General features: G+C 38.8%; 1 protein-coding gene across 6 annotated transcripts in view; it reads right to left on the reverse strand.

The window, feature by feature from the left end:
* DOCK10 (dedicator of cytokinesis 10) overlaps window positions 1-24,143 on the reverse strand; it is a gene marked incomplete at its 5' end in the record, with an annotated part of 152,509 nt that overhangs the window by 30,580 nt on the left and 97,786 nt on the right. For all 6 annotated transcript variants that reach the window (XM_080349583.1, XM_080349582.1, XM_080349584.1 and 3 more), the window contains 15 exons: window positions 1,193-1,289; window positions 4,002-4,085; window positions 6,006-6,152; window positions 6,793-6,864; window positions 8,075-8,188; window positions 10,672-10,741; window positions 13,458-13,576; window positions 14,030-14,122; window positions 14,667-14,753; window positions 15,433-15,554; window positions 15,706-15,829; window positions 17,619-17,711; window positions 18,598-18,663; window positions 19,302-19,489; window positions 22,835-22,914. In XM_080349583.1, the coding sequence (XP_080205709.1) occupies window positions 1,193-1,289; window positions 4,002-4,085; window positions 6,006-6,152; window positions 6,793-6,864; window positions 8,075-8,188; window positions 10,672-10,741; window positions 13,458-13,576; window positions 14,030-14,122; window positions 14,667-14,753; window positions 15,433-15,554; window positions 15,706-15,829; window positions 17,619-17,711; window positions 18,598-18,663; window positions 19,302-19,489; window positions 22,835-22,914 (1,556 nt within the window). The remainder of the gene's footprint in view (window positions 1-1,192; window positions 1,290-4,001; window positions 4,086-6,005; window positions 6,153-6,792; window positions 6,865-8,074; window positions 8,189-10,671; window positions 10,742-13,457; window positions 13,577-14,029; window positions 14,123-14,666; window positions 14,754-15,432; window positions 15,555-15,705; window positions 15,830-17,618; window positions 17,712-18,597; window positions 18,664-19,301; window positions 19,490-22,834; window positions 22,915-24,143) is intronic.

Genomic DNA, 24,143 nt, shown 5'->3' on the forward strand with positions numbered 1-24,143 from the left:
TTTTTAAAATTTGGCTCAAATTTGAATGAAATGGCTTCTTCTGTTAAAGTGAGCTATGAATGTCAGAACCAAACTGACTTCTTGGTGTTGAAAACTGAAGGAGACAAGGGTTTGAGAGATGCTACACAGAGGGCTGATTCCACTGAAAGATACCTTCCACTCCCAGCAACTTAAAGGACCAAATCTCAAGTGATCTCCCCAGAGTCCACAGCAAACTGTCAGAACTGGGAATTGTGCCCAGGGCTGAAATCCCAGTGCCTTTGAAACCAAGAGGAAAAGCACCCAGTACTGGGCACTGGCCATGAAGCTGGGTTTGAAATAACAGATTTCAGTGCACAGGATGGAATGCACGGTGGCTGCTGGCTTTGGGGCATAGCAGGGTGGATCCACTCCTGTGGTTGAGCACAGGCAAAACCTGTTTGTGCTTCTCTGCAAAACATGGGTTACACACAGCATCTCCTGCCTTGAGAAGCAGCTCAGGAGATATTACTAACAGATTCTGTTAGTAATTCTCTCTTGCCTCACTGCTCCAGGTTAAACACTGCAGTATGTGGTGACCATGTGAAGTTCAGCTTGCCAAAGGCCAAGACAGTAAATGTGCTTGGCAGAAAAGGGCTGTTGCACAGAACCTGCCTGCCAGTCCTAGAGATGCTCTGCAGGCTAAAGTACCAATGCCTGTTATCTGAGAGATGGCCATTTCCAAACTCCTGCTGCATGTCCAGTTCAGATGCCCCACACAGGAGGGGGCTGTCATGTGGACAAATTGCACTCCCAACAGCAGCAGGAAAGCCTCTTCCAAACAGTAGTTTTGCAACGTCCTTACCACTGTCCCAGCCTCCTCCTGTCCCCACTGTACCTGTTCAACCCCTTCCTCAGATCATCACCTCCCACAGCTACTGCAGCTTCAGTAATTAGTCCTCACAAATAGTCCAGTTCATTCACCTCAAAACTTCCAGTGAAGGAGTTACCTTCCACCGCCCAGCTGGGCTGTCAGGGCTTGCGTTTATTTACAGGCATACTGAAATGATGTTATTTTTATCACACTGATTAAGTACCACACCTGAAAAGCCATTTAGGGCTTCTGTGTCTGATGTGCAGACATGATACTTCAGAGAGAGTTAATTGTTATCTGCTCTTTGAACCTCCCGACAATTCGCTGTTGTACAGAAACCATTTGAGGGTGGCACCTTACCAGGAATGTTTGAAGATCGTATGGGCAGGCACAGAGGGATAAAGTGCTCGTGGTGACAGACTTCTTGGAGAAAGTCAAATTTGAACTGATGTAAAGTCTGAAAATCACAACAGGTAACGGTCCAGTTCACATTTAAACAGGGAAAATGGTAAGACAGAGATGTGCTACTATTTACCTCAAATTTCATACTCACACCCAACAATGAAAACTTACAGCTTGTTATGCCAAACTGCATGAATAATAAATATTTGGGTTTCATCTCTGACTGCAACAAGTTAATTGGGTAACAAATAAGCTTTCTGGATTCCTCAACTATGATTTTTCATTGAAGATACATTGATAAATATAAGCTTGACCCAGCTAAATATTTAAGGTATATTTAAAGCTACACTGGGTCTTTTGATGGTATATACTATAGCATGTAATCATAGTGAAGTATCTACTCCAGTTCACACAAACTTGGTACTGTCGTAACTATTATTATGCTTTTTTTATTATTTTTTTTTTTCATTTTCCCTTTTCTTTCTTGTTTTCCCCCTTTTTTTGATCAACTAAATACAAAGTTTTACCAACACAGGCCAGATACAAAATTTATTGATAGTGGTGAAAACTTCCTCTATGGATTCCAGTCAGTTTCAGCTCCAAGGGATTTGGCATTACATAATTTTGGTATTATTTCCTCAATATGTCCCTCCCACAAAGCAATCCATGATCTTTGTGGAGCCTTGCAACTACTTCAAGAATTTATCATTCCCACTAAAATGATGTGTCACTGAGATATAAAGATAATAAATTTTTATCTCCACCTTCTCAGCTCACCATTCTCAGTGGCAGAAAGCTGTAATTCAGGACTACCAATATGACATTGCATTGACCTAGGTCAAACATTTGCCATAGCATTAGAAAGTACTTTTAAAGGCCTTTTATTTACCCCATGTTTAAGTCTGTCAGTCCCTAAAATTAAACTGTACCACCGTCAGGCTAGGATACCTGGGACATGCACTTTACAGAGTACTGGATGGTGAGGAATTTTCCATGAAACACTTTCTTGCACTGTCATACCTCATGAGGAATATGGCTGGACATACAATTCAGGGTCTAATGGCAAATAAAGAAATGAAGTACCTGAAAGGTATTTCCCAAGAGGAACTGTGACATTTTGAGGGAACACAACAATAAAGGGAATTCTAATGAAGTATTTCAACTTCTGAATAAATATTTCCCAAAACAATGTTTAAATGTCAAAATAAGGAATACTGTGAGGGATATACTTGTGGAACAGAAATTATGGTGCTTCATTCACAATTACAGTAAATTCAAACAGTGATGTTATAGACTGATATATCCACAACTTATTCAAGCAGCAAAATACACTGTTACACTTTCTGAAGAGAGAGGTCAGATTGAAGAATCATCTTTGATACATAAACAATCCTGCTAAAGAAGCAAAAGACAAATCGAAAGAAATCTTGCAGCATGCTTAAATGACCAACTCTTGCTTAGGAGTCTGACTGAAAAAGAAAACAATGCAAGGGCGCTCTCTCCTTGAGGCCAGAAATCTCTGATTTTATTTTGTGAGTGTTCAAGTTGCAAAGCCTGTTCTAGCGGTACCTCTGTCTCAGCTCCGAGTGACACTGGCCGATGGCTCTAGAGGGATGTGAGTGGCCAGCAACGCTCACACGCTCACTGCCGCGGAGCTGCTGCGTTCTGCTCTGCACACTGACTAATCTCAGGCTTTTCCATTGGCCATTAATTAGCTTTTTTAATTAAACATCTGTTTCTGTGGTTGAAAGTATTTAGGGAAGTTTGAAATGTGGAAACAGTTTTCAGATTGCATAATATTATTTACAGAATTATAGTTTTCATTAATACCAAGAGACTGCATCCTACATCTGTTCCAGAGATCAGGTGAAAGCAGTGTGAAGTTGGCTTTAGTAAAAACCAAGCCAGACATGGGGTAATCTCTCTCATTACCTACAAATGCCCAGATCACCACTAAATAATTGAAAACAGTTAACAGACAAGTTTTGCAAGCTTTTCTTGGGAAAGATGAGTCATTCAAAGTGTATCTCTTGAATACATTCTGTTATCTATCATCTTATATGCTCCAGTATGGCAGCTCAGAAACCCAGTCATGGAAGCCTATGACTCATCCTGATGGATGAAGAGTAAAGAAGTCAAGCTGAATAATTTGGTGACCTCTTGCAGTTTGAAATGTATTGTTCAAAATATATATCACTGACTATCATAGGTATTCTAGAAGAACTTCAGGTTGCAGGGAATTTTCCTCATAATAAGCACAAACTAATTTGGAGGAGATGGGCTTTCCTGCATCATCAACGAGGTAAGAACACACCATTCATTCAAAGTAACTAAGATGTTCCATTCTCACTTGAGTTTACACTATGGCAATTTGCTCATATGCTCTTACTTTAATCTCCTCAAAGAAATTTACTGCCCATTGCCACTGACATTTGCAGACCAAACCACACGTGTAGTCTCCACAGAATCAAAGCTTAAATTCAAAGAACTTCTGACTGGTCAGCCTTTTGCATGCTTTGGTCTGAGCAGTCTTTGCAGAGTCTTCTGTTGCAGGGCTCAATGAGCAGTTGTTTGGACATGGCTATTCAGTCCCAGAAAAGGGGACTGATGGACAAAACCCAAGAGAATTTAACACAAATTTACAGTAAATGTTTTCACTGACTTGAGTTCTGAGCATGGTGAAGTCATGGAATAGATCTTAGTTTCAATACAAAAATATTCTGCTCACTTTGGAAAACAAATAAACAAACAAAAGTCAGAATTGTACCTTGCTATCTCCTGTTCCAAACATACTTATATAATTGTTGACCATCTTGAACACAAATCCACGATCCATAAATGTAAAACAGCGCTAAGAAAGGAGGAGAAAAGAAGTATTATTTTTTAGTCAAAAAAAGCAGTACACGGCCTCGCCCAGCTGTTTGCTTTGCGTCACCCACCAACTTGAATCATTTGTGCAGATGAAGTTAGGCATATAGTAGGGCAAGGAAATCCAGGGAACTGGTGAATCTGGCTTGATTTTTAAATTTCTTTTCAGTAATAATATATTGATCAAACTTTTCATTTTCACTGTGTCTATAGTCTAAAAATAACCATCACAGCATCCAGTGCATTAGGAGAAAGTTTAGCTAATCAAAACCGTTCATGTACTGCAACACTTAATCACTGGAGGTGGGACATGACGGGAGCTGACCTGAACATCTCCTTCAGTGACTTCTCCTGAGGAATTAGTCCAGCCATGACACTTGCTGTCTGTGAGCTCTGTTATCTCTCTGGGAACACATATGCCACTACATTACTGTATGATGAGAACACTGCTCTTGCTGACTGATGGGGCTAAAGAGCCAGAAGGTGTAAAAGTGTTTGAGGGCCTTGAGTCTACAGTTACTGATATTTTTCCTTGCAGAGTCTGCCTAACAGATAGGGAATGCAATCTTGAACTCCCCACCTTCTCTGGTACTCTGCAAAACTAGCGAAGCCCCGAGCCTTCCACCATGCAGCATTCAAACAAGGCTGCTGCAATCCCAGCCTGAGAAAGCCGTATCATCTCCAACCTATGTAATTCTTTCTGGCAGACTAGATTTGAAAAGAAATTAAAACACAGCCATACGTCACATCATATAACATAACGTTACTGTCTTCCCCATTTAGCTAAAACACAAAAATAGCATGTAAATATGCAACTCCTTTCACATAGGTGCAACAGCCTGCAACTACTGACTGAGCCCCTCCTGCCTCAAACCAACATCATCTTCCAAATGATCTACCACTATGAACAGACACAGCTTAACATCAGTATGCCAACAGCAACCAGGGCTTCCATATGGTATCAGCAACAGAGGATAACACAGCGGAGAGCAAGCTTATCATTTATTTAACCTGTGTGTGGAAGGAGAAAAATCCATTTTCAGTTTCTGGTTGTTTTCCTTATAACCTCACAGGAACATTTGATTGTTGGAATATTGCTCTCTCCTAATGCTGTGCTTCAATTTGTCATAAAAGATTTGAGGCCAGGTTTTAGTGTGTACCATAGACACTGTCCTGTACATCACTAATGCACATCATTCCATTAATGGGAAGTGGGGTGCGTGTGCATTTAGTTCGAATCTAGATTAAGTAACTTATTGAATGGCAATTTTCTCATGCTCCACAGCTAATGCAGTGATGGGAAAATAAAAATGATTGAGGAATATCAGGACAAAACCACAAAATGCAACCCCTTGTAGTGACTTTTCCAAAGCACGCATGTATTTTCTTATATTTGGTAAATGAAATGGCATTGCAGAGTTAAAAACGTAAATTACAGTATCTCACATAATATTTGCAATTTGCTTATTCTGGTTTGGAAAGGCTACCCACCCTGTTGTGATTGGGAAATATTAATCCACCTGCAGTCATGCAGAGCTATACTATATTATATATATTTAAAGAAAAAATACCAGCTCAAATGTAACTAGCATTTCATTCCTTACCAAACTTTTTACCCATTTGAATGCAATGTAAGAATCCACAAAATTTGAAAATGTGGGCTATTTTAGAGAATAGATATAAATGAATCAAAATTGCTCTAAAGCAGACTTTGATAAAGCTTTTGCATTCTCAAAGACCCAAGGGCATAGAAAACCTGAGCTACAGGCCAGCATTAAACTTGGATATTGAGCCATCATTCTCTCAGAATTGTTTTTATTTCCTTTGACTAGAGTAGAATAGTCTCAAGTTTGCATTAAATATGGGGAAATAAGTGCATATGCTGTGATGACAGACATCTCACCTTCAGAAATTTGGCAGTGCTATAGTTTGCATTCCTGGTTTCTTCAAGAGAATCTTTATACTTCCAAACAACATGGTCTGCTAAGACCATCACAAGTGTATCCAGCTCAGTATGAAACGACTCTGGAAATCTCCGAGTTCGAGAAACCTAAACAGGGAACAGATCATCACTTGAGAATGTACGAGGTTGCACATTAAACCTGAAAATACATTCAGGCCAAGAATAAAGACAATAAAACAGAGGAAGAAGAAAAATATTTCTGGAGTTCCATGGATCTATTCAGACTATAAATGCCAAAAAGAAGAATTTTGTTCATAGGAAAGTGGGAAACCTTATCCTCAGATTCCAGCATAAGTATAATAGGAGCATCTTTGACAATCAGGCAGAAAAGAGGTCAAAACACTGATCTCCAGCTACGTAAGGTTTGCTCAAAGCAAAGGAGAGTTCCTAGATTGTTTATTTGCTGTCTGGCATAATCACCTGTCGGCTAACCAGCAGAAATTAGAGAATTTTCATTCCATTCTAACCTGCCCATTACAAAGCTGATGCAACGGTATTTTTGGCCCATCAGTTCTGTACAAGCAAGAATAATAGATTTGAGCCTCGCAGGTAATATAATGTGTTTCTTGAGTAAAAGCAATATTGTACAAAGCATAACAGCATTTCTTTTTTTTTTGACCAGTCAAGAAGAAAAGTCCGAGCATATGTATTTCCCAGGATTCTGCATTTTCTACTTTCCCTAAGAGGCAGACTGCCTACTTAATTGAGATCATATATATACACTTACCTTTGTTTTGTTTGTATCAACCAAGTGCTGTGCCATTGATTTTAAGATAACACCAAAGAAGAACCAGGAATGCTGTTCAAAAGAAGGAAAAAAGAGATTAGGAAAAGTGATTGATAAATACTTTATGATGCATTACCATTCCTTATAGATGGATTGCATTTCTCAGTAATGCAAAATGATAAATTCTACATGACAAACAAATCAAAGACCCTAAGTGTCATGTATTTGAGAAACATGGGATCACATCCTTAAGAAAGCTGTAGACATCTCAGGCACTTTGTCATTGTGGCTCTGTGCAATAAAGAGCACCCCCACCCCCCATTCCTAACATCTCTCCATTCCCGCGGAGCACCATCTTCACTATTTGTTTGCAGGTAACTGGCAGAAATGCACAATGCAGAGAACCCCAGAGAACAAAAGCTGAGAATAAACTGCTTTGTTAGTTCCAGCAGATTGGTAATTTGGCCCAAAATAGATGGTACTTGTTGAAAAGATAAACAGAGTGCTTCTTCAAATACCATTTATAATAGTAAACAGGTAGGATACAGATTAATATCTGTAACCTCACATCTCAGGAGATATGTGGAAGGAATACACTCAAAAAGCTTACAAATTGTCAAAAAAACTCCACAATACAACAAACATAACCACAAATACTTTTGCATGAGCCAGGTTTCCTGCAGGATGCTTTTCTGCTTTTTTCAGCCTATTTTTTATTCCAGTGGCTCAGCACAGGAAATAGGCACAATTGAATGTATTTTTGCCATTGGGAACTCCTGAGCTGGACTGGTTCGCTCTCATAGCATAAATGGCACGTTCAGTGATGGGGCTTGCACGTGTATTAATTGCTTAGAGCTGGTTTGACATGAGAAACCTCAGGAAACCTCAATCATTCTCATTTTGGTCACTGTCAATCAAAGGCAGCAGCTGAAATCAGATATTAATGTTCTACTTACAGATGAATATTCTCCCTGCATCTTCTAAAATAAAAATTAAAACAAAGTATCCTAAAAGCAATTGGTCACATCACATTGTGTAAGAACTAAGCTTCTCACTCAGAGCTGTAACAGAAAGGATGAATTTTATTATGTAAACCATGGCATTCTGAGAAATGTGTTATGCTGAAAGACTGCAGTAAGTCTGGTAAGCCTGTCCTGTTGAATCACTGCAGGATGTCATCTGTGCAAAGCTTGTACAGGGAAAGAGAAGAGGAGAAAGAGATGCAACTAGTGAGTTTCAGGCAGAAAACCAGTAGTAAAACTACAAATATGCTACCACTCACCTTCAAAACCTGTTTCATTGTTACTTGGTCATTTAACCTCAGAAGACCAGTCATATTCTTGACCAGCTCCTCATGAACAGTCCTTTCTTCAAATGATTTGGTCCTGAACACGTACTGAAGAAGAAAGGAAAAACAAAAATGATCAAAATGTACATTAAAACAAACACAAAAAACCTCAGGAGAAGACAAATTATTTATACACTCCTGATAATCTTTGCTGCCAAAATACCTTGACTGAGCAATACATTCACGCGAAGCTTAACTCCCCTTAGCAGTAACAGCTCAACGCTGCTCCCCTACAAAATCCAAGTTTTAAACACAACTTCCTGCTGATTTCAGCTTACTGCGAACCAAGAGGACTTTATGCTTAAAACTGGTGCTACAATTAATTTTTTTCTGTAGGGCATAGGATCCCGACACCTCTAAATTGCCTTTCAAGACATTTCACCAGGGGAAAAAAAAAGAATAAGCAAGCAGAGGAGGTACAGAGGGTTTTTTACCCACCTAGTCAGGGCCACCTTTCACTTGCTCCTTTCTTGCAGTGGCAACAGCCTGTCAGAGCTGGTAACAACTCTTCGTCTTGAATGGCACAGAGCACCCACTGGAGCTGACTGAAGGGGAAAACTCTACCTCTTTCAGAAATTCAGCCCTCAAGAGTGGAATTTGTCTTCCCAAGTTGCTCAGAACTCATAAATCTAGTATGAGTTTTATTTAACAATTTAAGCTAATAATTTGATATTGGGATTCATTATACCTTCCCTAAAGCAAGAGCTCTGCCAGTGCACCAGTTGGGATGAAATACCTTTTCCATTCAGCAAGGCAGGTAAAAGAAAGGAATACAACTTGAAAACATCTTATTAATATTCAGCCTTGTTTCCAGAGCAGATGCCATAAGCTTCTCCCTACATAGTTTGACATTTCTGGGTTCAGTTTAAGTCAGTGTATATTCACATTATTGTTGCATCTGAGTCACTCACAATTCTCAACTTATTCCCAGATCAGCATTTCTAAAGTAGGTATTCATTTCCTTACAGATGAATAAAGGAGATTAACAGTTACTGGCTTTCGACTGCTGCTGGAAATGGAAAAACAGGTTAAATGGACTTTTGGTGTGGCTTAATAATCACTTGTTATTTCAAAGATATTGAGCCGCAATAGGTGTCTGTGGCAATTTTGAAGAGTTATTGTGTAGAAGAGGTGTTAATATCCATCTAATTAACTACATTGAAATGTTACATTGGGTATTTATTTTGGAGCCTAAACAGTTCTACTAGACCTCAGCAGAATTCTTCCACTTAAAAACATCCTTCTTCGTAAAAATCTCAGCTTATAAAGTTATTACCCAAATATATAATTTTTGAGATACTTACTGGCCAATAGCACCTACTCATACTCATTAAATAGATATTCAATTGATACAGATAACAAGGAGATGATCTTTAAAGAGGCCACTCCTTTGGTCTTTTAAGCAATAATACAGCTTGCCCAGAACCAAACTCCAGAGAACGTATCCATATATATTCTATATATACCCTACTCTTCAAAACAATAACGGATGAAAAAAGCTGAGTAAACAGGGTTCAGTTACAAGAATATGAACTCCACAAACGAGAGAAGAATTTATGTACAACAGCACACATAAAGACACAGGATCTTGAAACTACAATGACAACTTCAGAAAATAATGTAAAGCTTAGTTAAAAAGCTACAGCTTCCTAAGAAAATGCAGCCATCTTGCAACCATGAAGACACTCAGAAGTACCTCTTCCATAAAAATTACCACCTGTGGATCCTTTTCAACTACAATGAGGGCAACCCTGCACACGTATAATACAGCTGGATGGATATTTTAAAATGAGAAATCTCACAGTCAAGAAGAATGCTGCAAACTATGAGCAAACTAAATTAAATGTCCCTGGTATCTATCCAGCTGAAATTTTATGATCTTTCATCTATTTATCTCCCGCTTCCCTCTCTCAAACCCTGTAAGGTGGGAAGTTCTCAGTTTAACACCATTTCACAAAGACTGCCAATAAGCCTACGTTCCCAGAGGCTCTGTGGAAGTGCAACTGCACTAGGTCTCCCTTTAAAATGTAAGCTCTAGTCATCAACTATGGAGAGTCACCCCTCCCAGATCCCAGTACCCTTTAAGAGTGCCCTGCAGTTTCCTCCCCCTGTGCTTGCTCAACTGGGTATCCTATAAAAAGAAAGCTGCACCAAGCAGAGGAAGCATGAGCAGCCCTTTGTCCTCCTCATTGGAGCAAAGTTGCAAGCCAGGATGCGGCCAAATTTGGTGGATAAGGACAGTCCATGGAGTGTCCCTGCTCTACAGGATGCCCCCAAAACACAGAAAGGCGGTGTAATATGTTCAAGGTGACAGAAGAAACTTATGGCAGAGGAGAATTGACTCAGCCTCTTCCAAATCTTACCTTAGTTTCCTAACCAGAGATACCCATCCTACTAGTACTAGAAAGCTATGATGCAAATGCAGAGAAAGCCACAAGCAAGTACAACTAAGAGTAAACAGGAAAAAACCCCACAAAAGCCAAAACAAACCCCCCCACATAAACTAGTTAACAGTATAACAGCAATCTTACCGTCACATAAGAATTGATGCAGTTGTCTAGTTGTTCTTCATGGCACTTAGCAACAATGTTAGTAAGAACCCTGCAAGATAAAAGAAAAAATAATGAGCTGTTTTGTGTCGTAAGGCAGAGAAAGTTTATCTGATGCATCACATTTTTCTGTTATTGTAACCTTATTTAGAACAGTCCATAAGGGTTGTGATTCAGATGATAAATAGTGTGTGCAGAAACTGTTCCACTGGGAAAAACATGGTCACCCCTTGGGCCTTCCACTTGCATGGATTGTGCTGCTATACGTGCATTTGTCTAACAAAATGCACCCAGTTTTAATGATTATAACCCTACTGATGTAGAAAAAAAAAAAAAACAACCAAAAAAACTATTAACTAAACTTATATTGACTTTGGATGACTAGGAATAAGAAAAATTAGAGTCTGTTAATGAAACAGAGGGGAAAAAGCCTCTTTGGGAATGCTTGTCAGGTTCTGTCAGATCACGGTAATTCCGTAAAGCTGTGATACTTTGCTTATGACAGCACCGTTAATCAAAGACAAACACAAGCCTAAGGTCAAGCCTGAGCAGGTCCCTCTCCTGCACTGTTTGCCCATACCCAGCACTCCCGGCACAGCAGCAGGGAGAGGCCGTACACTTGGTGCAACCACAGATGCTCTGAGCTTCTGCAGACCAGCTTGGTGACCAGCAGCATGGAGGAAAATTGCCTGGGTCATGTCAGCACCCACTCTCACAACCTGAGCTTCTACTAACAGACAAGTGTGTCAGCAAAGTTTTCTCTTCTGTTTGTACCTGAGCGATCGTTGAGATCATCCTGTTTCAGAAAACACAATTCTGAGCAAGAAGTCTTCTTCAACTCAAACATAAGATTTCCTCTTGATTACTGTGATTTAATTTTTTCAGGATACTTGACACAGAAAAGACTCTGCAATTTCATTATCTTACTTTTATGTTAAAAGAATGGGGAGGAAACAGTTCATGGTTCTCAAATGTCAATTATTAGTGAACTGCATCTCAAATTCAGGGATATGCATAGTAACAGTATGACTAAAATGGAGTATTAATATTGCTGACCATGGTCCACATACAAGTAGCAATTTTGACTAGCTTGGTTATTTGAGTGTTTTATGCCAATTCTTATTATTGAATTCAAAAGCTTTGTAATTATTTTAAGTCAGTATTTTTCATATATCTCATTTCTCACTGTTAGTAGGAAAAGTAAATCTTGTAGCAAAACAAAATAAAGCTATGACAAAATTAGTTGTGCCTATTCCGCTCTTTCAGCCTTTATTCTGATTTGAAATTGAAATGAGTTCTGGCAAACATGAGACAGAGAAATGATGACACGACTGGGCCCCCAGACAAGTAAATAACCATGAGAGAGTATAAAAAGAATGATGTTTTCTTCCCAACACATAAGCCAATCTATGCTCTCATTCTGTTGTTGTTGCTTTTAATATGTTCAACACAAGCTGTTTCAAGCTATTCTAAACAACATACAATGTGTGTATATATAGGACACATCAATGAATGGCACACAGTGCAGACGTGCATATTCCTGTTGACATCAACTCTATCCACACAAAAACCATTACAAATACAAGAAAAACACTGAGAATCCTTCTTTTCTTTTTTTTTGGCCAGGTGGCTGTATAGCCAAAATCTTAAGCAGGAAAATATTAACATCTTTTCATTTTTCCATTTAATTACTAAAACTGTTTTTTTTTAACAGCTGCATTTTCTGTAGCATTTATTTTCCAGTCAGTTAACTGATACTGAAATTCCAGCCTGGATGAAATTTTTCATTCTCTTTATCTAACCTTAACATCAGTTGATTTGTTGGCCATAAAGGAGTCCTGAACAAAGGTCTGACTGCCTCTCTCCCTCAGAAAATAGTCTGTAGTGATGAAATCACACAAGTTTACAAGGAAAGGTTCTTCTAATCCTAGTGCCTAGATGTAGTAAAACTGGACTGCAAGGTGCCATGGAACCTGAACTAATTCTGAAGAACAATTTGTGGAAAGAAAAAAAATACCCTGTCAGCAGATTAGTCTAACAGGCTTGCTAAATATAGTTGTCACTTTTTTTTCTATTAGTTGTATTGTAGTCCCCATGTTTAGCTACTGGCAGAAGTACAGCAAAAACATCACTATGGCCAAAAGAAAAAGCAATGCAACTGTCTGCCTTCCTGCAGAGACCAATAATAATCTTTCCAATATTTTTTCCTGCTGCCCTGATTAACAGCATCAATAAAAACAATTTCATTATGTGAGGGGTGAGAGACTCAGCAAATCATTCCAGTTGTTTGCCTGCTCACTGGAAAATGCTTCCATTGCTCTTCAGTTATTGCTGATATACTCTAATTAAAAAATGCCCAGAACAGTGTGACCTGGTTGTTTGACTCTGCATTGGATGCTGCAAGATGCTAAGCTCTCCCTGTGCTGAACTTCATAGCCTCAGACACAAATGTAAACCAAAACTGGTATTGAGCTTTGTTAGGAAGCACTAGGCTCCTTGAGAATGAGACCTTAACCTAGGGTTGCCTCAGGGTACAGAGACATGCTTGCCAGGGTCAGTGATTTCCTGGTTGCTATCAGTCAGCCACATGATACCACACTCTTCCACACATAATTTGCAGAGCATTGTGTTAAGGGGGAAACAGGCATTCTCATCTACTGAAGTCTAAAAGCCACAGTCAGCCATTGTAAGAGCAGCTATAACTGGACTAACGCTACATTTGCACTTTGGAGTGAATCCTTTTCCTCATACAGAAAATATTCAGATACCTGGTCACAGCTGTTGTAACTTCATCATCACTGTTTTGCACCAAAACCCAGAAGAGTTGATTCAGGACTACAGGAAGAAAATTCATAATTACATGGATCTTCTCGATCCTCAGCAAATTCTGTAACAGATGTAAGAAAGAAAATGAGAGTTTTCCAGTATGAGCAATGAAAGTTGATTACTTGGTTTCCTGCTTCAGCAGGTAAAATGCATTTCAGCCACTTGTGTAACAGCAGTAGAAAAACAGGACAACTAAGTAGAGGACTGGTTCCCCATGGAATCAGTGTTAAATACAACCAGACAACAACTGTAGGTCTTGTCCAAATTTCAGAATTCCAATATTTTGCTCTACCCTGACTTAAGGAGGGAAAAAAAGAGACAAAAAAGAGAAACTAAAATCAATTTTCATATTTTGCTAAGCATATGTATCTACAAGCAAGAAAATAACTTAAGCACTGCTTTCAAGACTTGCATTTCCTAATATGCCATGTTTAGAATTCTGCAATGACAGACTGGTTGAGAGAAAGGCCTAAGTGCAATTTTATAGCACAGTTTGTGCTGTAGGTTACTTTACCTTACAAGAATTGATGAAGTTTGAGGTAGGAGGCTGGGACAGATCCTTTTCCCTTTCTTGGCACTGATGGAAAAAGTTATTCAGGTATGGATCCTAAAATAATAAACATTCAGATTAATGTATATTATAGAAAGGACTAGAATTCAGCTCCATTAATTGGTTACAGTGATCACCTATGATACTGAAGAACATACTTGGTCCCTACTGCCTTAGACATAAGACGCAGAAAGACAGATCAACTTACTTAGCCTGACCAATTGGTCAGCACAGCTTGCTACACACAACTTATTTCTAGGTGGTTTGACCACTCCTTTTTTCACTGTTGTGAGCAACTAGTTTTTAAATCACAATCTAACGGATTTGAATGGCCAGTTTTGTTTTGTTTTTTTTCTGTTGTTTTCTTCCTGAGGCTCACAATTTACCCTCTTGCTGTTGAAACTGATATTCCATAATTTTTCTGTTGGTATAATCTTAAATAATTTCTATTTTTCCTTTAAGTGTATGTTCCACTTGTGTCATCTTGCCTTTAAATGTTAAAGAAACAAATTCATACAAGACTGTATAGCATCTTTCAGACATTCCTGGACCCTTTTTGTTTGTAAGCAGGTAAACAGAGCTAAGAGGGAATTTGGCTTACCTGAGTATTTACTGTCGATACAACAAAAGTAGAGACTTTGAAAAGTGGTTTCCCACTATCTACCCATTTTACATCACAGCCGATCTGCTATTAAAACAAACAGACAAACAAAATTTCCCAATTATTTCCTACTTATTCAAGTGTGCATTAAATTTTCACTGCATAGCTTTGCACATGTGTGCGCATGAACTGTGCTGGCTACTGTGCTTTCACAACTGCAGGATTATTACAGTACAAACTTCCTTTTCAGCACAAGCCCACAAATGTCATAATTTAAGGGACCAGATCACTGCCCCACCCTGTCCTCATGACAATAGTGAAACAAATACAAGGATGCAGAAATAATCCAAACTGGACAGTATCAGTGGAAAAATATGATATCACACCACAAAGCTGGAGAATGAATCATGATCGTGGCTCACGTCAGCTGGAGAATCAAAGTCATATGGCCTGAGTTTGTGAAAAGAGTTCTTTAAGAGCACTCTCATTCATGTTTTGGAGAAGTTAAGCATAATATTGTAGAATATATAGTTATAAAATACACTTTTTCCATATATAGCTGTGAATTGGTAATATACGACTCTCAGTCCAGTGGTACATGTAATAGTTCATACACTTAATGATACGCATGTGAATTATCTAAAACTGATATCCTATTTATCATTTACACTTCCAGGTAAGTGTAAAGGCAAATCTGATCTCATGTAAAACATCTGCAAATAAATGCTCTGTATCATTTGAATAATATCAAAGTATGAATTAATACCTTTCCACTAGCTGGTTCTGGAAGGCTGAGGTAACTGGGAGGCAGGCTGCTCGCCACTGCCACGTTGTGCTCTTGGGAAGCCAACTGGGCATCTTTCAACAAAGGAAGCCACGCATATCCCACTGTGCACAAGAACAAATCAATTTGATTCTTTGGAAAATTAAGCTTCTGAAGCTCAAAGGAAGACAATAATATCCAGCCAGAAATTCTGCAATCCTTATTTGAAGGTACATCATTTATATTTACAATTGAAAGTAATTCTACTACAGGTACCTGGTGTTTCCAGAGCCTCTTTCTTTTTGGCATTAGCTTTTGCATTTATGTCACAGGTGACATGATAAAATGAAAACAGAATGTGGTGTTTCTTATGGAGTTGAGTGGGAAGTTCAATTTTCACCTGAAATGTAAAATGTTACACCTCACTTTAGTTTAAAAATCGATTACACCAGTCATCAGAGATGGTCTAAATGAGTAACATCTCTCTCTACACAGAGGTCTAAATACAGCCTGCCTTTACTGGCCAATATTTGTCTACATGGGTAACAGATGCTCTCTTAAAGAAACTGTTTAAGATGATCATCCATCACTTTTACTTAAAACATTTTTTTTCCTCTCTGTCTTGTGGATGAATATTTGCATTTATGATGAAAGAGTGTAAGATGAAAGAGGACAGAACTAAAGAGCGATGGACCCTGCTTAGAAGCAATCATCTGCACACTAGCAGCTATAAATAGCCATCACCATTCTCACATATTCAGGATAACCAAACCAAAACCTAAAATGACATTTCTGCTACTGCTTCATCATCATTTCATGGCAATGACCAAGTAATAAATGCTGATAAAAAAACCCCTTTTATTTATGATTTTTGTTCAGTCTTAAATCTCATATCATGTCATCCATGAAACACTACAGATCAGGTTTGAGGTATTACTAACCTATGGGAATAAAAATACAAAGCAATCAAACCATATTGCCATAGGAACTAATAAAAAAGACCCCTTGCCCTTGTGAGCTATGATGTAGTTTATCCAAACTAATCCTATGCTTAAAGTAAGGTCTAGAAATGGTTGATAAATGCTTCCAATGTTAAATCAGCTTATGGGTAAGAATCAAATACCATAAACATAGATATGAAATGGCCATTCAGACATGGAGATTACAGTAACTTTCTTGATAACATACTACATTCTTTTAAAGACTGCACTTGCTGTGCTAGGAACATTAAGGACAGGTGCACACCTCTTCCAGCCAAATCAGCTATTAAGATCTGAATTCAGCTCTTTGTTCAAGTTGAAAGTAATCTGCTCGAAACCAGATGGCTCACTAGCATCACATGAAGGACATTTTCAGATGTGTTAAAACCCAAACCACTGCTTACAAAGATGTAGCAGCGGGTTCAAGATCTCTGAAGCTGTAATGCCTTAAGCTCCATCTCAGTTCCTAAATGTGAATCTTAAAATTGATACTTCACACGTAGTTGTACATTATCTGCTGGTCTTGCCCTTGTCATTTTATCAAAGTAGTGGAAAATCCAGAACAGACACAGGGTATTCACAGGCCATCAAACACACTAGTCACAGAAAGGGTGAAACTAATGAAGTTCACCTGCAAAAAGACTGGGGGATCAATACTTGGTGTTGGCAAAACATAAAATGTGCATGTGCAACTAACATTTGGCAAAGACCAACATATGAACTCTATTCTACAGCTGCTTCCTCAAAAGCACCAGCAAAATGACTTGCTGCAGCCACTACACATCACTGCTCATTCTGTTCAGACCATTGGATCAACAAAAATGCCCCAATGCAGATCTTACATCTCAGACAGGGATTTGTTCTGACATTTGGCTCCATCCTTCATCATAATGTTTACTGTTTCCATTAAACTCAGAGATGCAGCTGGACCCTTAATGTAATCCAGACGCATATTTTAGAGAGCTAGACTGTCCCTAATTAATTATACAGCATCTTAACTGTACTCAGAACACCTTACAAAAGGAAGGATTCACTGAGTTGATTTAAGAAAAAACGCCCAAATGTGAGACAGTATGTTAATCTATGTAACACAGGCGCATCTAGATACACAAGCAATTGTAACAGAAGTATTCTTTGGACATATTTTCCTCTCTCACTGGCAAAGATGTACAATTGGCAGACATACAAAGAAAGAAAAAGCAGACTGACCTCATCATAGAAATCAGGATTCTGGGAATGATGTAGCACAGCGGTGTAGGCTGCTGTTGTAAATAATGGTCCACCTGGCTTTCCATAAATACACTGATAAAAGTAACATGCTTTAATTACATTGTGAAATTCTGCTGATAATACTAGTCTTGGTATATCTAATATGTATGTACATTGAAAACAATATCATGAAAGATTGATACTTGCTTTGATCAAATATTAAAAGAAACATTTTAAGTGCTCAAACCTGCTATTTTTTATACACGCTTCCAGTAAAAGTCCATTGATTCTGTGAAAATTACCCTACACTCTACTAAGCAACACAGGGTCCTTATACTTCTTCCTTGCTGTTCTTAATTTCAGAGTTTTCCGCAAGAAGCTTTACAAAAGCTACTTCACTTTTTATTGCAGTACAATATTGCAGCTACTTCACTTTGTATTGCAGTACAACAGCCAATACAACGTCTTCAGTGACTTTTCAATGTTATGAAAGCTACATCGGTTAACAATGTCCTTCCTAAGCAGAGTCCTGTCTAGAGGCTCTGATTACTGAATAGCAGTCACTTCTTTGGTGTGGAAACTACAGCACAACAGTAGCCCTTGGTCAATAACAAAGTTAAGAATTAAGTCTAAGGTTCTTCTAATTTTGTGCCTCACTCTTTTCAATCAAGAGTCCTGAGCTCAGTGAGAAATGTAGGGTAAATGGTAAATTTTAGAAAAAACAAGTTGCACTGTAAAAATATGGTTATGTTTTCTATTATTGCCTTCTTTCCCCTCTACCAGTCAGAAAGCCAGAACTGCACAACGCCACTGTGAGCTTGAATCATTATGACCAGCTGGGATCAAACAGAACCACAGTGCAGGTGCAGAAGGATGCATGACAACATTCACTCTTTAATTATTCCAGGTTAGTACTGCCCTCGTTTCTGGATTTTATAAGTAGTGTCCTCAGAAACATGGTTCTCCTGTTGTGGCTCACCTTCAGTGGCTTTGCTCCTTCTTCATCAGAGCTTTTAAATTCAATGCACACTGTTATATTCCGTGCCTGAAAAGACAGGAATGTGTTAAAGCTTAGATCAGAAATAGGGTACCCATAAAAATACAGGAAAATAATAATGGCTGAAATAAGCTCTTTTCAAAATCTAGAAGAAACATGTAGATGGTATATCAACATTTAAAATGCCTTTAAGTCACAATAATATCACTAGAAAAATATATTTCCAAGAAGAACAGTCAAAATGCAAGCCAGGCCTCAAATCGACTGTGCAGAAACAGATTAAAATGACCAGCACTAACTTGTGTCTTGTCCTTAATTAAGTTTCAATCACCATGAAAACACAAGCAGTACTCGAGTTTCATTTAAGAACTACAGATATTATCCAGATTAATTTTATCTGCACACAACATTTCATTAAAATACAGCCCTTCTGAAAATTGCAAAAGAGCTATTACCTCAGTATCTCTCTTTGAATCGCTGATACAACTTAAAATTAATCCGTAGATTCATTTCCTTAAAATTGTACCAATGTTTTATGATTGCAAAAATTAAAAAAGATCAAAAGCCAAGTCAGTGATGCACGTCACCATCTCCCCCTCCTTTATGATGAGTACTCCTTCTTTTCGATGAGGGCTCATGCAGCACACGACTACCCAATGTTGGCCTGAATAGGTTACATACTGTACCTTGTTAAAGTATTTTTGGCTATCATACTTGAGGTGTTTTGGATATATGTATATTTGGTTCTTGTATACTCTGTAAGGTCGAGAATATTTTGTTGATTCCTGTACAAACTCCTCAACTTCCACTGTAGGTTGATGCTCCTTTATGTCATTAAATGGCTTGATTGGAATAAAAGACGAAGTTACACAGTCTTCAAAAGAACAAAAAAGAAAGCCATCACAAATTATGTTTGTTTTTACAGTCTTATACTAAGTAATATTGAGATGGAACAACTAAAATCCCGCCTTAAATTGCAAATAATAAGTAATGCTGAGATGCAACAGGTCAAGTTCTGCCTTAGACTGCATCCATGTTACCTCAGAACAATTAAAACATGTTGTCCTTAAATGGTTTATCTCATTTGACTTAAACAGTACAGCACTGAAAACCTCTTTTGACACATACGATATTTGATGGCATTTGATGGCATAACAGCACCACTGGCATATGGGCAGTTTCAATATATTGAAGTGATGCTGTTTCTAATTAATTTTACAGCTCAATATCTCATTTAAGTTTTTCTATTATTTAATAACATGGTAAACAAAACGAAGAAAAAAGTAGTGCAGAACTAGATTAAATATATGATGCAATTGGGATAACTGAAATCAGATCAAGAAACAGAAGATGAAAACAAGCACTCTCTCACCCAGACAAGGAGCGATGAAAGCCAGATAGAGCATTCCCTGCCTGCCTGTGCCGCTAGCTCAGTGAGACATGTAACTGCAGCATGGAGAACTCAAAGGCTGTTTGCATAAAAGTACCTGAGAAGGGTTACCAATGTTGGGATGTCCCAAGTTATTTCTGGGAAAAGCAGTTTGAAGGTCCTACCTACAAATTCCTTCCTCAAACTCTAGAATAACCCACAGGAAAAGCCTACCAATTTGTGGTGAGGAAGCCAAAAGAAGCTGGTGATACCTCGTACGCACGATACCAAACGTTACTTCCTTCTAAACTAACACAAGAGGAAATGGGCAGTTTCAGGACAGTGCAGGTTCTCTGCAGCACAAGCAGGTGGGACAGAAGCAGCTCTATGCCAGCCTGTGCAGGGTGGGTTCTCTTTGCTTTCTTTCAAATAGACACCGAAAACATTCCAGCCTGCTGCCCAACAAAATATGAATGTATCTGGTTGATTTGTACACCCCGCAAACACAGCTCCTGAATTTACGTGGGAAGATCCATATATAAAAAAATTTGCCTTTCCTAATCAAAATGGGCAGCATTAAAAGGGGACAGCTCATTTCCATCACTTGCATTTGTCAGCCAGAAGCAGCCACCGCCTGCTGTAGAAAAGCCTTGAGGAGATTTGTTCTCCACAGCATCAGCAACAGTTCCTTGCAGATGACCATGCAAATTCCTCTGTTGGTCAGCGAAGATACTCAGGGTCACATACAAACTTCCGAAGGTCTGCCGTTCTGCTACTAATATTCCCAGTACTTGGAAGCCTCTGCCCATTACTCTTGGTCTACAAAGCTCCGATGGGCAGCTTTTTGTTTGGGCAAATCTCAGGCAACCCATTTTAAAGATGATGATGTGCTATGTCTTATTATTTGGCCAGATGGCCCTCAAACTTGATTTATAAGCATTTTATTGTGTCCATTTTTGATCATGATTAGCCTCATTTTTAATTAGAGAAATCCAGGGACCAACCCAAGGTCTTTCTGTGCTCTGTGCATACTGCACTTCCAGTAGCCTGTAGAAAATCCACAGGGAAAAAGAAACAGTGCTGAACTGAACACAAAAAGGGAAGTAATAGATGAAGTATTTAAATCTCACTGGCTCAGATAGGAGAGCAGCGATAGCCTGTAGAGAGTGAGAAGAAGCAGTAATCCCAGGAAGAAGTCAGCTGGCAAGCGAAGGCTCCTGCAGCCAGCTGTGAGGCTCTGGTCTCTTGGTGCTCCCGTCCATCGCACAGACATGCACGTGCAGGTGACAGCCCACTTTGCTGCCAGTTGCATGGCTTTCTGCTACAAACTACTCCCTGTGACTGCCCTCCACAAGAATGGAGACTCACAGTTCTGTGTTTTAATCAGTATTTTAAGGGAAAAGCAGAGGATGTAGCAGCAACAGTACCTGCTGCCCTATTGCCAGCTTCAGGGTCTCGACCTTCCAGCCAGAGGAGAAGCAGGGACCACGTAGTGCAGGTGGGAGCTCCAGCTTCCCATCTGCTACAGCTATGGGAGTTTGGTTTCTCCCCATGTAGCAGCAAAAGCAGAAGTTTTGTTTCAGGTTAAATACCGTCAGACAACATCCCTTGCTATTAATTGTTGTAGCTTATAAAAAGAAAGATCTGCTTCTGTTGTCTAATGCAAACTGATGCTAATGTGAAGCAAGGTAGTGTTGGTCACTAGAGAAACAGTTGTACCAGGCCAAGATCTTTTTACGAAGATCTTTGACCAACTTCCTTTTCAGTGGCTTTTCTTGGCAGTAAAGGATTTTAGCGATAGCCTAGCACAACTTATTTTGAGCGGGAAGGAGATGTTACAACAGAACTGGTTACTGCTATTACAATGTTCCTTCAGAGCTGGCTGAAGTCAACAAGGGTTTTCATGGAGATTTTAATGAATCCTACAGTATGGAAGTTTTCTGGTACAGTTTTTAAATAGTTTTACAGCCTTATTCAGAGTAAGATTAATTTCCCCAAAACCAAATAAATGTTTAAGCCGTTACTCTTTAGAATGAGGGAAATTTAATTGTCTTTCCACAGGAACTGGGCACTTTACTAGCACATACCATTTACAGCCAGACTTTCACTTGGCCACAGTGCACACCGAGACAGGTAACAGTAAAAGGCCCAAGCAGCTTTGGACCATTTTGCCAACTCCAAGCCAGCAGTTTCTTCTAATTTCAAAACTAAAACTGCTTTTGAAATGTTAGTTCAACTATTTTTTTTATATAATAGCATATGAAGATGGTATAAAGATGTGTGATGATAGACTCCAGAGGAATTCCACGGTCCTGAGCTTTTTGCAACAGTGGGTCACAGAAATGTGGTCCTTGCAACAGAAAATTTGAAAAGAGATAAAAGGATCCAGTTAGAAGCATCTCTCTTTGCAGTTGCTGCACTGATGCCAGAGTGGCCTCTGAATTAAGTCCTTTATCTAGTCTGCATCCTTAATCTGCTGCGTGTCCCACACATGCTAATTCAGAGGACATGAGCATTGCACCCCACCAACAGCGCAAGGCTGCAAACATCAAGCTTCAGAAGTCCTCATCTCCTTGGCCTAATCCCTTAGACACCAAAAAGTGGTCCTTGGACTTCCATCACACGCGGATTCAGCATGTTGTGTTCCGTACTGCTGGAGTATATCTGGCCAGGTACAGGATGAAACTAAGAGCAGTGTAATTAAACAAAAACAAATCAAGAACAACTCCCTGCACATGTTTTTCTACAGAATGACACTTCTACCAGAACTGTCTCGAGGTAGTTATGGCTGGAAAGTTGACGACAATGTCCTATTTAATTATAATAACTAATTATAAAGTAGAATCATACTTGGATGTTCCAAAGGAACACAGTCAACTGCAATGTCCAAACAGCCAGGTATAGTCTGTATTTTGCTAATCTTCTCTGCTCTGCAATGACAGAAACGAAAACATTTTAGAAAATTAGAACAAGAGAGGCTACATTCATCATAGGAATTAACCTAAAATGAAAAACAGACCCTGATTTAAGGTATAAATATACATTAAACACATTTAACGTACACCTATTGGCTATTAAATCAAAAGCAACAGCATGAATTTTTCTCTCTCTCTTTCTCTCTCCTTTCTTGGCCTCGTTCTTGCCTTCTCTTTGCAAGCAATATTACAGCACATTTTGCAAAAGAGAAAGAAACTGGTGAACCAAACCTTATGAGAATTAACGTACCCACTTTCTCTTTCTAAAATCTGAATCAAATGTTCTCTAAAAGGAACTCAGTGATCACTAAGATGAGAGGAGCTCACAGCATCGTGGCTTCTGCAAGTGCCATGCTGAAAAGGGACCAAAGTATATTCCTCACATCTACACAATCTGAGAAGTGCCACAACTATGAAGCTAAATTCCTTTTATCTAAGAGATGCTTTAGACAGACAAACCCAGTAGTGATGACTAATAAGAGCTGTGAGAATTTCAGTAAAGTTTCCTGACCAGTAACAATAAGATGGCCAAGAGATTAAGGACCCAAACCAATTGACATTAACTTTTTCTATGATCTGATTTTATATAAATGGAACAGGAGAAACTAATTAGATTAATTGATTTCTAGGCACATTTAGAGTACAAGGGACAGGAAGAAAACAATGGTACAATTTTCACCTTACTTATCCAGTATAAACAAAGACTCTGCTCTAAAATTAACCTGATTTACACCTGTGTGGAAGACTATCCAGCCAAACTGCTATTCACTAATTTACACACTGTCAAACATTTGGAGAAGATTTTTCCTTCCAATGTTCACTCTGCAGTTTGTCATGGAGACTCAAACAAACAAAACAAAGGAGTGGGGAAACCATTAAAGAACGACTTTTCATTTCTATCTTTTTTTTCCCCTGTTTTTTTCTCCTGATATAATGTTCTCTTGTTGGTTACTTCACCTGCATCTCCACTGATGGAAGCTAATTTAAGGAATCACTCTTTTTTAGGTTATAATAACATTTATTAATGTGCCAAATGACATTTCAGTTTTCCTGGATCGTCCAACTTAAAGCAGCCTTTGGCAGGTAATAGCCTAATGTGAAAAACAGCAATTTAGCATGGCCACTATAGCAGACTGTGTTAAATGAAGAAAAAAACCTGTGAAAATTATTCTGCACAGCTGTAT

The sequence above is a fragment of the Nesoenas mayeri genome (assembly GCF_963082525.1).
Source record: "Nesoenas mayeri genome assembly, chromosome: 9".
Taxonomy (NCBI): Eukaryota; Metazoa; Chordata; class Aves; order Columbiformes; family Columbidae; genus Nesoenas; species Nesoenas mayeri.